Below are 17,344 nucleotides of genomic sequence, written 5' to 3' on the forward strand. Positions count from 1 at the left end.
CATTGATGTTTCTGTCTCTCCCTCTCCTTTCCTCTCTGAAATCAATAAAAATATATTAAAAAAAAAAATAAGCCCTAACTGGTTTGCTCAGTGGATAGAGCATTAGCCTGCGGACTGAAGGGTCCCAGGTTCGATTCTGGTCAAGGGCATGTACCTTGGTTGCAGGTACATCCCCAGCAGGGGGTGTGCAGGAGGCAGCTGATCATGTTTCTCTCTCATCGATGTTTCTAACTATCTCCCTTCCTCTCTGTAAAAAAGCAATAAAATATATTTTAAGAATAATATAATAATAATAATAATAATAATGTGTCTGTGGCCCCCGAGTGAAAATTCAAATCCAAGGACACTGAATTGCACCCAAGTAGTGAGATTGGTTTCTCCTTGGGTCGCGCACGGAATGTGGGATGAAGAAAGCAGAAAAGCAGAACAGAGCAGGAAAACGAATTTCCTCAGAATCAAGTTGGCAGTCCCGGATGTCCAGGGCGCGAGCGCCGTGATCTAGCCTTTAATAGAGAGGGAAGCTGGGCTGGGCGAGACGGCCCCTGAGGATGGCTCTGAGTCCGGTGACGGTATCGAAGGGGCAGGGCCGCTGCAAGGGGGTGGGGCCTCGGAGGCTCCCCTGGAGCACCGGGGTGGCCGGGGCTGCGACGGGACCTGGGCGCAGCTGGGGGCGACCTTTGCGCGGGGCGGGGCGGGGCCGGGCCGGGCCGAGTCCCTGGCAACCTCCCGCCGAGACGCGCCACCACGGAGGAGCGGAGCGCCCTGGAGGTCAAGCGGGGCCGAGCGGGGTCCCGGCACCGCAGCTATGGACATCCCGCCGCTGGCGGGCAAGATCGCGGCTCTGTCGCTCGCCGCCCTCCCTGTGTCCTACGCGCTCAACTACGTCTCGGCGCTCTCGCAGTGCGTGCGGGGGGCCGCGGGACGGCGGGCCGCGCTGGGGGGTGCGGAGGGGCCGGGGAGAGGATGCACATCGGTTGGCCGGGCTCTCGGCGTGAGCCTTTGAGCCCCTAGCCGTTCGGGCCGGGGCGTGGGTTAGAACTTCCAACCCGAAGTCCTCTTTCCGCTGGCACAGAGGCTGTGTGCTGGGGGTGGGGGCGCCCTGGGACGTTTGGGGCCCGGGGAGAAGGAACCTTCAGAAACAGAGCCAATGCTGCCCCCCCACCCCCCACCCCACACACACAGGGCAGGGTTTTGGAAACAATTTCCCTGGTTTTCCCAGGGATATGCCCAGCATAGGTTCCAAAGTCGCCAAGGGTCAAAGTATTGCCCCAGATAAGGCCCTGGTGACCTGGCTCTTGCCACACAGGTTCTGCTGCACCACCCCTAGCAGGTTGCCCCTCCTGCTTAAGGCCTGGGACTTTCTTTTGTTCCGGGCTGGCCTACCCCGCCTCTAGCCTCAGTTTCCCCATACATGCCCCAGACTTCCCTGTGCCTGTCTCCTAACCTTAGACTCTGGTCCTGTGGATCCAGCCGCTGGGTACCAGGCATCAGCAAAGCCCCTCACACTCCTAAACCCAGCTCCACCCAAGAATGGAGTAGAGGGAGTCTTGACTAGGAGGTTAGCTCCTTGGGTACAAATTGCTGGCTCCACCCCCTGGACCTGAAGTGTTCCAGGTTGCCTCTAAAAGCCTCAGTTTCTTCACTGTGTAATGAACATAATCCTAGATCTCATCCCATAGAGTTAAGGATTATGAATTGTGTTCAAAGACACTGGTGTGGTCCCATCTGATTACTCCAATTGTCATTGTTAGTCAGATGCGGCAGGAATGGGGCTCCTAGCTGTTAGAGGAGTTCCAGAGAAGGTAGAATCAAGGAGAGAGTGGGGGAGGAGGGGAGAATGTGTGACCTTGGATAGATCCATCCTCTCTAGGCCTTGCCAGGTTTTGGGGGGCTGCCCAGAGACCTGGCTTCTATTGTCTGTGCACCTGGTTGACCTGTTTTATCAGGTCAATGGGAACAGATCAGGGTAGAGGTGGGGTGGACTTTAGCCGGGAGGAGTCAGGAGCTTCACACAGTGAGAGCACTAGAGACCATCTGGCAGGGGTGGGCACTGGGTCTAGCCACAGAGCTCAGTGTTGTTGAATGACTGACTGAGCAATTGAGTCAAACATATCAGCAAGTGATGGGATAAATCATATAATCAGAAAGGGTTGACAGGTGCCCCCTCTGTACCTGGCCCAACTTTGATAATAATCTTTTCTGAGGAGTTGGAGAAGGCTTCCTGGAAGAGGAACAATGTAGATGGACCACGAAGGATGGGTAGAAATTTGCCAAGTGGAAAAGAAACTTCTGGAAGGAGTTTCCAGGAGATGGAAGCAGCTGGGGAAAGAGCCTGGTGATGGGAGAGGGCAGTTTAAGGAAAGGCATTTCTGAATGGACAGACACATGCTTCAGCCTCATCAGCTGGAGCCTCCTGGAGTCTGCTCTCGCCCTCACCAGGAGGGGGTTGGGTCTCAACCCTGGCTCTGGCCTCTCTGACTTCGTTTTCCTCTTCACAGTCCCCTTGGGGTGGCCTTGCTGAGTGCCCTGATCCTCGGTCAGCTCTTTGTGGCTATCTATAGCTTGTCCCGCGGGGAGATCTACTACGACCCACACTACGCTGGTGAGTTAGTGGGAAGGTCCTAGGGAAGAGAACTGTGTGAGCAATGGCTTCTCCATCACACTGGGGGTCCTTGAAGGGCCTCCTTCATCAGGGTGGGGCCCTTGAAGGGCTCCCATTGGACTGGAGATCTTCAGGCTGGAAAACTGTTGACAATGGAACCTCAGACTTGGGGCTCCTGAGAGTGGGAACTGTCTTCCCATTACTCTGGAGTCTCCTGAAGGCAAAGGCAGGGACTGTGCCTCCCTTGAAGGAGGGTGGTAGTTCATGTGACCAGTGGAGTGGGAACTGGGAGCAGTTGGGCACCGAGTCATAGGTTGGATCTGGGTCCCCGCTGCAGCCCCGCCCATTCCCAGGTCTTCCCTGAACACTCTCCCTGCAGTGTTTGCAGTATTTGCCTTCACCTCGGTGGTGGACCTCCTTATCGCTCTCCAGGAAGATGGCTACATGGTGGGCTTCGTGGAGTTCTACACCAAGGAGGTACGTAGGGGTTGGTCTAGGATGCCCCCTGCCTGGCTGTGTGTCTGATCCCTGCACCTGCTTCCGCAGGGTGAGCCATACCTACGCACTGCACACGGAGTCTTCATCTGCTACTGGAATGGCATTGTTCACTACCTCCTTTACCTGGCCATGGCTGGTGCCATCCGCAGAAGGTGCGAGGGGTGGGTGGAGTGCACCTGGGCCCTGGAAAGCAGGTCAAGTCCTCAGGTGGGGTCTCAGACTGGGGTGGAGCCAGAAGTAGAGAAAATCAGGAGGCCTCTTTAGGGCTCCAGCCAGGTGTGACTGGGAGAAGGTTCTGGGGAATGTCACAGGTGACTGGTGGTTGGCTCTCTTCTCTTACTACTGTGCGCCTGGGCAGCCACTTCTGTCCTTGACAGAAGGTCTTACTGTTCATTCTCTCATTCAACTTCCTGTTGTCCCTTTCATCCTGAGCAAAATTGGAAGGACCAAAGCTGGGGAGCCCAGGGTGCACCCTGGGCCCTGGCTCGTGCTCTGAGACTGGGGATGGATATCTATCTACTGGTCATCCCTTCATTCCCCACCCAGGAAGAGGTACCGGAACCTTGGACTGTACTGGCTCGGGTCCTTCGTCATGAGCATCCTGGTGTTTCTCCCAGGAAACATCCTTGGTAAGTACTTGGCTTTGAGGAATCCTACTTCCCTGAGCTGGGTCACTGCCCTGCACCTAGAAGCCACCATGGGGTCCTCCATACTCTCCCCAAGGTCTGAAGAGGGCCCCAAATGCCTGTTCATGCATGGTCTAAGCCAGCAACCTGCCTGTCTCTCCCATTTCTTCTTGGAGGGGTGTTTCCAGGGGGAGCCAAGAACAGCTAAAGTGTAAGAGCTGTGTCCAGGAGGTAAATTGAGGTAGGCCAGTCTGAGGAGCATGGATATCATCTTGTGGGCATTGAAGAACCACATGTGTTAAATCTTGAGCAAGTAGAAAAAGAAAAAAGAAAAAGCTGAGCAAGTATGACAATTGTGAATTATGACTTCCATCCAGGGGCTCTGGTGTGGCCCACTTAAAGGGCCCAGCCAGGCCCTAGCTGGTTTGGCTCAGTGGATAGAGTGTCAGCCTGCGGACTGAAGGGTCCTGGGTTCGATTCCAGTCATGGGCATATGCCTGGGTTGCAGGCTCAATCCCCAGTAGGGGGTGTGCAGGAGGCAGCCAATCAATGAATCTCTCTCATCATTGATGTTTCTATCTCTCTCTCCCTCTCCCTTCCTCTCTGAAATCTATCTATCTATCTATCTATCTATCTATCATCTATCTATAGGCCTAGCAGATCCTTACTGAGTATTCCTCATCTCTCCTACCATGATAGGGAAATACAGCTCAGAGATCAGGCCAGCCTTCTTCCTCACTATCCCATATGTGCTGGTCCCATTCTGGGCTGGTGTGAGGGTCTTCAACCAGGCCCAGCCACCAACCTGCTGCACCCCCAACATGGTAAGTACCGTGCCTCCAGGCATGCCTGTGCCCGCTTACCTCAGTCTCCCCATCTGAGTTGTTTCTGGTCAAAAACGTTATCTCCTTGGAAGGATCTCCTTGGTCATTAGAAAAGAAGGGATGAGCCTATATGCAGTGCCTGTTGGATTGCTGACTTCTCACCGTCTCTCTCTCATGGCGCAGGTGCAGGAAGAGCAGAGAAAGGGTCTCCTGCGGCGCCCGGCTGACCTGGCTCTCGTCATTTACCTCATCCTTGCTGGGTTCTTCACCCTCTTCCGGGGCCTTGTGAGTCTGGCTGGTCTACCCCTCTCCTGCCTTCAGCCTCCGTCCCTGGCCTTCCCTTTCCACATATGTTTACTCACTGCAAAAGGGCCACTGCTCTCCCATCTGATCATCAGGGAAGTTCATCATTGAGTCTGACCTGAGTGTTTCACCACTAAGCCCCATTCCCTGTAGCCTTCTCCCCAGCTTTGAGATCTGTGGCTTCTCAGCCAGAGGATAGAACCAAAGCTGGGGGTGGGGGTGGGGGGCATAGAGCGAGGGGTGTGAGCCCTGCCTGGGAGGATGGGGAAAGCTTTTGGTGGGAGAGATATTTGAGGTGGGTTGTTGGTTTGTCTGTTGGCCACAGGTGGTGCTTGACTGCCCCACAGATGCCTGCTTTGTCTATATTTATCAGTATGAACCATACCTACGGGACCCTGTGGCCTACCCAAAGGTGCAGGTGAGAGGGCAGGTGGGAGGAAAGGACCATGTGTAGGGGTCCACTGGGCTTCTTTGAAGCAGGTGCCTAAAACACAAGTCCAACTGGCAGAAGCTCAAATGGAATTATTGTCCTATAAACAAAGTATAGGTACAGTCTCAGGTATGGCTGGATCCAGGAGCTCAAGGAGAGCTCTGGCTCTGGGCTCTGTTTTCTTTGCATGGGCTCCCCTCCCAGGTGGTCCCTTTGTGGAATGGCAGAGAGAGCCTTGGGCAGCGCCAGGCTTCCTTCTGACCTACTTAGCTACCCCAGAGGAATGTGAGCCTTTATCTCCCCAGAGCTTAAGCACAAGGCTCAGGCAGGCTCTGATTGGCTAAGTTTGAATCACATCCCCATCTTGTAGCTGATAATTGTGGACAGAAGTGAGGTGGGCGGCAGTGGGAAGGGTGGGGACCCCCAAAGGAAATAAAGGTGCAGGTTGCACAGGGTAGGATGTGCAGAGAGCTTCCATCCTGGGTGGGGTCTGAGGCTGGCCAGAGCCTCCCTGGGGTTCCCACCTGAGGGGTCTCAGGAAACCCATCGGGGGCATCTGCTCATCATATCTGCTCATCACAGATGCTGGTGTATATGTTCTATGCATTGCCCTTCTATGGCCTGGCTGCCTATGCCCTTATCTTCCCTGGCTGTTCCTGGCTACCTGATTGGGCCTTGGTGTTTGCTGGAGCCATCGGCCAGGTGAGGCGGGGCTGGGGTGTTGGGGGTCAGGTGCATAAGAAAGGAAGTTTCTGCCTACCCATCAATTTCTTTTGTGCTCTCCCTGGTCAGGGTGATGCTGGGCCCCTGAGAGGCCCCAGCCCCAGCTCAGCACCCCAGGATTCCTTAGTCTGGAGGAGAAAGAGCCAGTCACAGACCATCCCCAACCCCATGGGGTCAGAACTGAAGAGAGGGAGAGGGAGAGGCTGAGAGGGACTACAGAGGGGACAGATTTCTTAAAAGAGGGGGCGTAGGAACTGGGCTTAGACGTATGGGTATGAGAGCTCCAGGCAGGGAAGGACATTCCAGGGATGGGAACAGCATAAGGAAAGGCACAGAGGGGCACGGTGATTTAGCAGAGCCATAACAATGGTAAAAGCAGAGGCTAGAGAAATTGGCAGCTAGATGCTGAGGGCTTTGAACTCTGACCTTGGGGGCTTCCGTGTAGAAGGATGGAGAACAGTGGGAGGTATTTGAGCAGAGGAGGACCGTCAGAGCTAGGGGTCTACTTCTGGGTTCCGGATGGAGTATGATAAAGGCTGGGCCCAGGTCAGAGCAGTGGGAACCAGGAGGACATCGATGGTATAATCAACAGAATTTGTGTCAAGGGCAGCTGTCTGGGTTGAGGAAGAGCTGGACAGAGAGAGAGGGTGTAGGGTCCAGCAGACACAGTGGACATGGTTCTGGTTAGGCAGCTGGGGAGAAGCTCACAGACTGATGGACAGGACAGACAGGACCGTAGGGACAGAGATATTTAGAGACAAACAGATGGACTGGAAAGAGGAGACAGGCAGGTCAGCAGAGCCAGCAAGATGGGGACAGGGACCCCTGGGCTCCCCAGGGTGGAATGTTGTTGATGCTGGGACTGGTTCTTTCCCAGCCCCTGACATCTATCCTCCCTGTGTGGCCATCAGGCGCAGTTCTCACACATGGGTGCCTCCATGCACCTGCGCACACCCTTCACCTACCGGGTGCCGGAGGATGCCTGGGCCTGCTTCTTCGTGTGCAACATGCTGTATGCACTGGGCCCTCACCTGCTGGCCTGCCGCTGCCTGCTGAGGCCAGCCTTCTTCCAGCGCCTGCCACCCAGCTCCCAAGTCCTCCACGAGAAGCAGCACTGAGGGGCCTGTGGGACTCCCCAGGACTCCTTTAAGACACCCAGCGGGCCCTGCCCCAGAAGGATGGGGTGGGTTTTTTGGAGGCAGGAGGTACATCATGGTGTCTTTGTTTCTGGCTATGATGGTTTCAAGGCCAGCTGGTGGGATGGGAAACCCAAGGGCCAGGTGTTCAGGCAGAGAGGGCCACAGCCACACTCAGCTGTCACTGCTCCCCAGCCTCTGTGGGTTCTTCTACTCCCTTGCCAAGTTTATCCATTACCCCCAGGGATCCTTTTGCTAAAAGCCCTTTTGATGCCTAAAAATGTTGCTGCCTGAGTGTTTCAGGGGGCAGGGGTGAGGGACTGTCTTTTCAGACCCCACAAAGGCCCACCATCACTGCCAGTGTGACTGTCAGGGACAGAAGGTGCCAGACAGCAGAAGCCTGTCTCTGGTTGGTGTGCACAGCTCCACTTTCCAGATGAGGAAAACAGACTTGGAGAGGATCCGAACCTGCCTGGAGTCACAATCAGGACAAGAGTCCGAAGTCCTGTTTCTGCTAATAAATTATAACGCATACTGTGGCATCGTTATTACGCACCTACTGTTTACCATGCCAAGGGCTCACCTCCCATGCTATAATATAGGATCTCACCCCATATTCCAGATGGGGAAACTGAGCCTGCAGGCGCAGGCGATGAGGGTCCTGGTCTGCCGGCACACCTCCTGGGTGCAGCTGAGCTAGGGACCAAGCCCTGGCCACTTCAACCACAAAGCCCATAGTCCTGCCTTTGCTGTCGGGTTGACTCATACTTTGGGGAAACAGCCTGGGGAGGCAGTCAGGGGCGTGGGGGAGGAGCTCATTGTTTCCAGGTTTGATCACTGAACCTGGATGAAAGACCAGGTTCAGGGGTGATAGGCCCAGAGTGCGGTCAGGGGCGTGATCAGACCCTCTTCAACCTACCGACACTTATTAAGCATCTATTGTGTGTTTAGCCATTGGATCGTCACCAAAGAATCGGTACTTCATTTCCCAGAGGTGGAAACGGGCTCAGAGAGACCAAGCTCTCTTCCAAGGCCCCACAGTGGGTGAGGGGCAGAGTTGGGTTTAGATCTGTTGCTGCATGAGTGGGTCATTGTCGCGGGACCCATCACGCAGTGAGCACCTTTTCAGCGCCAGAGGCCAGGACAAGGAGATGGCCACTCAGTGGCAAAGGGGAAAACAGACCTGCAGACCAAGCTCCTTTCCCAGGCTCCTCAGCTCCCTGCCCCTGCAGGGTATCTGAGGAGGAAGACCCCACCAGGCCCCTCGCCTGGGTTTTAAAGATGCTTAACCTCAGCCCCAGAGAGGTTCCTCCGCAGGCCCAGTCAGCCAGCAAGAGCAGGGAACTCACTCTCCAGTGCTCCTCCCCACACCCGCGCCCGGGCTTCCTTTCCGCGGAGCGCGCGCCTCCGCTTTCCCTTTAACAACCCCCCCAAACCCCGCCACCTTGTCCGCCTCCCTCCTCCCCTTGCAGGCAGTCACCGGGATTGCGCTGCCCCTGAGACCTGCCTAGTCCTTCCTCTATGTGCCCGGAGCGCAGTCCTGGCGCGTAGGGTCCGCTCGGCGGGGGCCTGCGGGCAGCATGGTGAGTGGGGCCGCGGCGCGGGTCCCCGTAGGTCCCTCTCTGGGATTCTAGCTCCGTGTCCCTCCGAGTTTCTCTCTCCAGTCCCTCTCCCGCTCCGTTTCTCCCATCCCCTCGGCCTCTTAGCCTGCTTCTCGAACTCTCTGCGTCTCCGTCTCTATCCCTCTCCGTCTCTCCCCACTTTTCTCTCCCTCTCGGAGTCTCTCTGTCTCTCGCTCTCCTAATGGCTCCCTCTTGTCTGTGTTTCTCTCCCTCTTGCTCTCTCTCATCTTTTTCAGCCTCTGTCTCTCCCTCTGCCTGTTTCTCTCTGACTTTTCTTCCTCTTCTTTCTCCCCTTTGCTCTCTCTCCTCTGCCTTCCTCTCTCCCTGCTTTTCTCCCTGTGTCTCTGTCCCTTTGCTCGCTCTCTCTCTCCCTCTCCTCCCCCCTCTCTCTTTCTCTCCTCTTCTCCGCGACTCCCCCGCAGCCCTAACCCCCACCGGCCGGCGGGTTTGCTGCAGTCTCCTGGCGCACGAATAACCTTGCCGCTGCCGCTGCTCGGCTCCGCCCTCCTCTCGCCTCCTCGGCCCAGGTCGGAGCGAAGGGGGCGGGGCTCGGGCCCCGGGAGCTGAGGTTAGGGGATCGGGCGGGACTAAGAGAGGGTGCGCTCAGGCGGGTGGGCTTTGTGCAAGAGGGAGGGTGTGACGTCCCAGGAGAGGGAATGGGGAGGGAGGGCTTTGCCAGCCTTCCTGGGGGACTCCTCTGGGACCCTAGACGAGGAGGAGGCCTGGGCCCGTGAGAAGCGAGGGGCTAGTCCTCCTAAAGGCAAAAGCCAGGAGGTTGGACTGAGTGTCCGATATCCCCAGGTGTGGGCTCCGGCGGCCCTCGGTCCCTGCGCGCTCTGGGGAGTCTTGTTGCTCGTGGCCCCCGCAGGCGCGCAGCGCGGCAGGAAGAAGGTCGTGCACGTGCTGGGTAAGTCAGAGAGCAGTGGCCAGGTGTGATCGCCAGGGTGCATGGAGGAGGGAAAGGGGAGGGCACTCGGCGGTCCCGAAGGCCACCGTCCTCCCCCACCAAGCTCCTCCCCCTCCCAGTTCCCTCCCTGAGCCTCTCTACCCATCTGAGTTACCCACACCCAAGTTTAATAACCACATCCCCATCCAGGATCCCCTCCCCAGGTTCCCTACCCCACCCCTAGGACTTCACCTGAACCCTCCTTGGTCATCCACAGAGGGCGAGTCGGGCTCCGTGGTGGTGCAGACAGCGCCCGGGCAGGTAGTCAGCCACCGGGGTGGCACCATCGTCTTGCCCTGCCGTTACCACTACGAGGCAACCGTCCACAGCCACGAAGGTGTCCGTCTCAAGTGGACTAAAGTGGTGGAGCCGCTGGCCTTTACCGATGTCTTCGTGGCGCTGGGCCCCCAGCACCGGGCGTTTGGCAGCTACCGAGGGCGGGCGGAGCTGCAGGGTGATGGTCCTGGGGACGCCTCCTTGGTTCTCCGAAATGTCACGCTGCAAGACTATGGGCACTATGAGTGCGAGGTCACCAACGAACTAGAGGATGACACTGGCATGGTCAAGCTGGACCTGGAAGGTGACCAGCCTGTGGGCAGGATGAGAGGCATTTCTCAGGGAGGAGAGGGGAGGGAATTGCAAGGAAGAGAAACCAAATCCTTGGCCTGAAGGAATTTAGAGGCTTGGCGGGGTAGTTTGATTCACGGTGGTCATTGCTACCCAGGGACACTAACATCTAAAAGGGGGTTGCTGGTGGCATCTGGTGGTAGAGGCCAGAGATACTGTGATATATACCACAAAGCACAGGACAGTCCCCCAGGGCAAAGAATGACCCAGACCAAAATGCCAATAGTGAGGATGTTGGGAAACCCTGGTGTAGGATTCAGGCACAGTAAGATCCACGCACCTGTACCATGTCAGGAGTCCCTCCCTCAGCTCTGACTCCCTGGGTGGGCTTTCCTCTTGCAAGTTTTCCCCAACGAAACTAAAAATTCGTGCCAGGCTTCCACCCTCCCAGCTTAGCAACTGATTTCCTAGAAGTCCCAGACTTGTCCCTCATTGGCCTCAGCTTCTGAGTCATGTGCCCAGCTGTGGCCAGAAGATGGGGATGCTCTGATTGGCTGACAGTGAAGCTTGGAGGTGGCGTTTCTATCTGAAAAAATTCCCTTCCACCTGGTTTGTCTTCTTCAGTCATTTACTAGTAGAAGATCCTTGGAAAGATTTTGGGGCCTTCACTTGCCAACTTCTTTTAATAGTAAATAACACAACAATAGCAGCAATTCTCCTTTATTGGGCATTGTCTATGTGCCAGGCACTTGGCTGAAGAGCTCTCTGGAGTTTCTCATTTAATTTTCCCAAAACCCCTGAGGATGGTTCAACTAGCTTGGAGAGGTTAGACCTGTGCCAAGGGCACATGATAGTGAGCAGAAGAGCCAGGACTTAAACCCCAGTCTGCCAGGCTCCGGTCTTCTCCCTGGTTGGTCCCTGTTTGCCTCCTCCCTGCACCTGCTGAAAGTACCCAATAAACCCCCAAGGTCCGCCCTTCAAACACACACAGACAGAACACTTGTGAGCTGAGTTGACTGCAAGTCTGACAAGTTATAACGACTGATGGTGCAAGGAAAACGAAGGGGTACTGACTGCCCTGGACAGTGCTGTGAATCAAAGGGAGTTTTTGCCCAGGGTCAACCTTTCAGGGGCTCCCAGTGTAGGGGAGCCAGCACTGGACATAGACATTCCCAGCTTTGTGGACTCAGGGCTTGATCAGAGGGAAGGTCCCAGTGCTGGAAGAATGTCAGAAGCACCTAAGACTGAATGGAGGAGGGTTGTGGGTGCTGGGTTTTGAAGAATGAATAGGAGTTCAACAGGTGGAAAGAACATGAGCAAATGTCTCCAGCGGTGGAAAGGGGGTAGATGCGATTAAGTATGTTAAGGAGGAGGGTCAAGTGAATCAAGCTTAAGGCAAAGGGAGCCAGGAGGAGTGTGAGCTGGAAAAAAGCATGGTCAGATCTGAGACCAGAGTGAGGGATGGACTGGAAGATCTAGGTTGAAGAGACACAGGGCCCCCCAGTGTCAGGTGGGTGGGGGATGGTTGGGAGGGCCTTAGCTGACTCCCCTGTGTTTTCCCAGGCGTGGTCTTCCCTTACCACCCCCGTGGAGGCCGCTACAAGCTGACTTTCACTGAGGCGCAGCGCGCCTGCGCTGAACAGGATGGTATCCTGGCGTCTGCCGAGCAGCTGCACGCGGCCTGGCGCGACGGCTTGGACTGGTGCAACGCGGGCTGGCTGCGCGATGGCTCGGTTCAGTACCCGGTGAGCCAGCCCCGGGAGCCCTGCGGCGGCCTGCGCGGGGCCGGGGGCACCGGGGTTGGCGGAGGTGCCTCCGGGGGCGTGCGCAACTACGGCTACCGCCACAACGCGGAGGAACGCTACGACGCCTTCTGCTTCACGTCCAACCTCCCCGGTGCGTATGCCCCACCCCTCCCGCGGCAGGCCTCTTCCGGGACTCCCCGCCCCCCACCTCAGCCTCCCTTTCCCACCCCACCCCACCCCCAGTTTCTTCTCCCCCGCCCTTGCCCTCTGGGAGCCAGACCAGGACATCCTTTCCCCCGGACCGCCACGTCGCGCAAATGCTGCTCAGGCCGAGGCAGGGGTCCCGCGCCGCAGGGAAGGGGATGCTCTCTCTCTCTCTCTCTTTTTTTTAAATGTTTTTATTGATTTCAGAGAGAAAGGGAGAGGGAGAGAGAGATAGAAACATCAATGACGAGAGAATCATTGATCGGCTGCCTCCTGCACGCCTCCCACTGGGGATCGAGCCGGCAACCCGGGCATGCGCCCCTGACTGGAATTGAACCCGGGACGCGCCAGTCCACAGGCCGACGCTCTATACACTGAGCCAAACCAGCTGGGGCGAGGGGATGCTCTTTAATCTTGAGTCTGGGGTCCTGGGTTGCAGGCGGTGGGGGGGGGGGGGTCCTGAATCCCAAAGAGGCCAGGTCCCCGAACGGGCCAAACCACTCCCCCTCCTCCGCAGGTCGGGTCTTCTTCCTGAAGCCGCTGCGGCCCTTGCCCTTCTCTGGAGCAGCGCGCGCGTGCGCGGCGCGCGGAGCGGCGGTGGCCAAAGTGGGGCAGCTGTTCGCCGCGTGGAAGCTGCAACTGCTGGACCGTTGCACCGCAGGCTGGCTGGCCGACGGGAGCGCGCGCTACCCCATCGTGAACCCGCGCGCGCGCTGCGGTGGCCTCCGGCCTGGCGTGCGCAACCTCGGTTTCCCCGATCCCGGGCGCAGCCTCTTCGGCGTCTACTGCTACCGCGCGCCTGGCGCGCCCGACCCGGCACCTGGCGGCTGGGGCTGGGGCTGGGCGGGAGGCGGCGGCTGGGCCGGGGGCGCACGCGACCCCGCTGCCTGGACCCCGCTGCGCGTCTAGGTACGGAGGGCACGGAGAGCTGGGGGAGGGGTCCTTGGGGGCTGGCCGAGTCCTCTGTTGTCCCCTGGACACGGACCACGCCCCCTGTGGTGCCCCACTGGCTGACCAAGCTACTGTGGTCCTTGAACACTGACCACACCCCCAGAGACAAGTCTCCTGGAGTCCCTGGACACTGACCAAGCTCCCCTTTCTTGGACAGTGGATTTCTCCCCTTCCCCTGACTTTCTCCAGCAGACCAAGCACACTCCCTGATGCCCCCTGGAGGCCAGCAGACCCCAAGGTCTCCTGAAGACTACTCCTCCCAAGGCCACCTGGACACAGAACCATCTCAGTGGTCACCTGGAGGCTGGACCCACGCCCTCTGCATCTCCCTGGAGACTGAAGACTTAATGGTCACCTGGCAACTGAACCATCCTCCTATCACCTGTAGAGAAACTAGAAACAGCAAATTTGACAGGTGACCACGCCCCCATAGTCACATGTGGGCTCCTGTCTTCTCCCCTACGGTGACCTGTTGATTGGGTACTCCTATCATTGACACCTCCCCCTCAACTCCCCTGAAATTTCTGTAGTAAGAGACCAAGTCCCCAGGTCACCGTGGACCAGAGGCGCACGCGACCCCGCTGCCTCATCTCTCCAGTTTTAGGAGAGACCGCCTTTTGTTACTGCTAAGATAGATTGAAATGCCCCAGCTGGCTCGCATGACTGGCTGCCCCACCCTCAGGTATCTCTCTGGAAGGGCAAGTCCACCCCCACCTGACCTTTCTCCTGGCTGTCACCAAAGCAATCATTCCCAGGACACGGGGGCCTGTAAGATCCACGCTGTGGAGGCAAGCCACGCCACTTCCCATTGTCTCTAAGGTGACCAGCCCTTCTTCTTGCCAGTCACACAACCCTTCCCTCGTCAGTCACACCCATGGAGATAGTGCCTCCGTCCTTTAGCTGTAACCATGGATACCATACTTTCCCCATCTCACCAGCCCCCATCCTGGAGACCTACAACTCCACTTTAATTGTCCCCACCCTGACCAACAGCCATGGAGACCACCCTTCCCCCCACTGTCCAGAGAGTTAACCAACATTCAGTTCTCCAGCTTTCACCATGGAAACGTGCTGCCCTTTCCCCAGACCCACCCCAGCTCCTTGCCACCCTCCAAGTTAAACAACTGTTGCCATGGAGACCAAACTGGAGTCTGAGGTAACAGAACACCTGTCTCCCTAGGCTTTTCCTTGCTGGTAGGGCCCTGCCCACCAAGTTGTTACCATAGAGACTGTTAATGTCATTACCATGACAACTAACCCCCCAGCTCTCAGGAACTTACCATGGGCAGGAACTGTACCCTCTAGGGCTTAATGGCTGCCCCTTCACCAGGTGGGCTCAGCCCCAGGCAGCATCCCCAGACAGGGCTGGACTTACAGGGCTGCTGGAAACCCTCCAATTGCACGCTAACTATATCCCAGACAGCAGCTGTGCACGACATACCCTTGGGATGCCCAGGTGTTTTCATTGCCTCTGTACAGATGAGCAACCCGAGGCACTGGCATGCCTTGGCCCTTTGAGCTGTGCAAGCACTGAGCTCCCCTTTTCCTCTCTCAGACCCCACCCCCATTCTCACTGAGCTCTTCTTCCCTTCCCTAACCCCCCAACCCCTATCTTCCTCCTAGGAGATCCAGGAGAGATAGGTTCTTAAACCCCAAAAATCCACTCTGAGCTCCAGGTTTTAAAGGGGAGATTATTTTTTTAAATTTATTGATTTGAGAGAGAGAGAGAGGAGAGAGAGAGAGAGAGAGAGAGAGAGAGAGAGAGAGAGAGAGAGACATTGATTTATTCCACTTATTTGTGCATTCATTGATTGATTCTTGTTTGTGCCCTGACTGGGGATCAAACCTGCAACCTTGGTGTATCAATGCTGTAACCCACTGAACTACCTGGCCAGGGCTTAAGAGGAGATTCTTAAAGAAGTCAGAACCCAGCCAAACTCCCCAGTGTAGAGAGCCACCCAGCCATGGGAAATCCCAATGCCATGGTCTTGCCTGGAGTAGCACTGGGGACCTCCTGGAGCCCCCTTTACTGTCCCATCCATCTTGAGGAAACCCATCTGTGGGTTGGGAACCAGGTTGGCTTGGGTTCTAATCCTACCTGTGACCAAGTGACAAAACCCCTGAGCCTATTTCCATCTCTGTATCAGGGCTGTTCTGAGGTCCCAGTGAGTGCAAAGCATACAGAAGGGGATGTATATAATGAGAAAAAGAGGCAGCTAGTGAATAATTACTTCAAAATGTTTCCCAGCGGGAGGTCCTTGGTGATAATTCAGTCAGAAGGTCCTCATTCCTCAGGACCACATCCCACTCCTCAATCTCCTCTTCTTTCACCCATCCCGCCCCCCACCCCCACCCCCTTGTCGGTCTGGCACTTCTCAGTCCTGTCCTGATTGGGTCACTGACAAACCCAGTGGTTCCTCTCAATATCCAGTGTGTGAAACTGGATGGGGACTGCCTGCTTCAGGAAGGCAGAGAGGCTGCAATTTTCCTGGGTTGGATGGGGAGAGTGTGGGCTGAGGAGCATTGGAAGTTTCTAAACAAAAGGAGGAGAGAGAAAAATGTGATTTGGTTGTAGAAGTGAGATGGTCGATATAACTGTTCATCCTTTTATATCAGACTTGAGCAAGCTTCCATGCGCAAACTGTTCCTCTGATGCAGGGTCCAGCTCCTTGGTTAGATTACCTTGGGCCTTAGCATCCTCAAACAGGGGACTGGGGTGAGGGGCATGTATACAGAGATTCCTGCATGGGTTTTCTTTGATCCCGCCTTTTCCCTGCTGGCATACTTTCTCCCTTCCACTGTTCCAGCTCCTTGGTTTCCAGTGAGTATGTAACCACCTCCACTCATAAGATATGGAGGAGCTGACTCCACCACCTTGCAGCTCAGGCCAGTGAGTGATGTGGCCCATCTCCCTGGGCAGCCCTGATTGGTCCAGGGATGGATGCGGGCCCATGCAGACCAATGAGAAGTAGTCCCTAGGATTTTTGCTGGATGATTGGGCGGAGGGAACCTCCCTTCTGCTGGGGTCACTGCTGTTGGAGTGGATGTCTCCAGGGTCCATTGGGAGGACAGCTAAGGGATGGCAACTTGGATGGAACCCTCCCAGAAGCCAGGTATTCAGAAAAACCTCTCTCTCTCTCTCTCTCTCTCTGTCTCCCTCCCTCCCCCCACCCCATCCTCTACTGCCCAGTTTACTTCCCAAAGTTTCTTACCTGTCCCTCCAGAGATGTTTTATGTTCAGTCAAGCAAACATACATATATGTTTCTTTTCCCCACTTTTACACAATTGGTGGCAGCATATACTTTCTTATATGGTAAAATTTATATAACATAAAATTCACCATTGTAAATGTCTTAAAGCGCTCCATTCAATGGCATTTTGCATATTTATAATGTTGTACAACCATCTAGTTCCAAGACATTTCCTCACCCCAAAAGAAACCCCCCTTTAAGCAACTGCTCCCCATTCTTTCCTCCCCCCACTGCCCCGGCAAATGCTAATCTACCTTCTGCATCTATGGGTTTGCCTATTCTTGATATTTCATATAAATGGAATCGTACAATATACGTCCTTTTGTGTCTGGCTTCTTTCACTCAGCATGATGTCTCTGAGGTTTAGCTAGTTGTAGCTTGTGTCAGTGCTTCATTCATTCTATGGCTGCATAATATTCCATGGTATGTGTATACCACATTTTTAAAATTCATTTATCAGTTGGTGGACATTTTGATGACTGTGGATAACACTATTATGAACATTTGTGTACCATACATAGTTTAAAAGTAACTCTTATTTTACTTAATAATGTATTTTTGAGATAGTTTCCATCAACATGGAAAGATTCCCCCAAAACATTTTTTGAAGGCCGGCAGAGTTTGCGTTGTTCGGATGCACCATACTTTTTGTAGCCAGTCTCCTAATGGTGGGCACTTAGTTTCCCATATTTTGCTGTTAGTCATAAGCACTCACGTCATCTCACACAAGTACAACAGGAGGATGCTATCAGTTGATCGATCAAGGGATCAAAATTTGCCATTTTGATAGTGATCTCCACCCCTTCTTAGAGGTAAGGCCAACTTATATTCCATCAGGCATACTTGCTGTTTCCACACATTCTCACCAGCATCATGTTATCACTGTTTACCTTAGCCAACATGATAAGTGAAAAT

General features: G+C 55.4%; 2 protein-coding genes across 2 annotated transcripts; both read left to right on the forward strand.

Annotated features, from left to right (window-relative positions):
* The first annotated feature begins 599 nt into the window (after positions 1-599).
* On the forward strand, positions 600-7,681 carry TM6SF2 (transmembrane 6 superfamily member 2). Its single transcript, XM_081093169.1, has 10 exons — positions 600-900; positions 2,499-2,602; positions 2,982-3,079; positions 3,149-3,252; positions 3,647-3,729; positions 4,426-4,550; positions 4,734-4,835; positions 5,179-5,271; positions 5,866-5,985; positions 6,918-7,681. Exons 1-10 carry the CDS (start codon positions 806-808, stop codon positions 7,122-7,124), a joined length of 1,131 nt encoding a protein of 376 aa, XP_080949295.1. The 5' UTR covers positions 600-805; the 3' UTR covers positions 7,125-7,681.
* A 540-nt stretch (positions 7,682-8,221) lies between these two features.
* HAPLN4 (hyaluronan and proteoglycan link protein 4) lies at positions 8,222-13,135 on the forward strand (the record flags this gene model as incomplete). The annotated part of the gene is made up of 6 exons (XM_081091316.1): positions 8,222-8,255; positions 8,615-8,725; positions 9,474-9,671; positions 9,928-10,290; positions 11,841-12,173; positions 12,744-13,135. 6 exons carry the CDS (start codon positions 8,222-8,224, stop codon positions 13,133-13,135), a joined length of 1,431 nt encoding a protein of 476 aa, XP_080947442.1.
* Between the last annotated feature and the right edge of the window lie 4,209 nt (positions 13,136-17,344).

Source organism: Myotis nattereri (assembly GCF_964212035.1).
Source record: "Myotis nattereri genome assembly, chromosome: 5".
In the NCBI taxonomy this organism is placed as follows: Eukaryota; Metazoa; Chordata; class Mammalia; order Chiroptera; family Vespertilionidae; genus Myotis; species Myotis nattereri.

What these genes read in the sequence shown, in the direction of transcription:
- TM6SF2 (XM_081093169.1), top strand. Translation starts at nt 806, where the DNA reads ATGGACATCCCGCCGCTGGCGGGCAAGATCGCGGCTCTGTCGCTCGCC. An exon ending in TCTCCCAGGAAACATCCTTG is followed by an intron (nt 3,730 to 4,425) that starts GTAAGTACTTGG and finishes CTACCATGATAG; the next exon opens with GGAAATACAGCTCAGAGATC. An exon ending in TTGCTGGAGCCATCGGCCAG is followed by an intron (nt 5,986 to 6,917) that starts GTGAGGCGGGGC and finishes TGTGGCCATCAG; the next exon opens with GCGCAGTTCTCACACATGGG.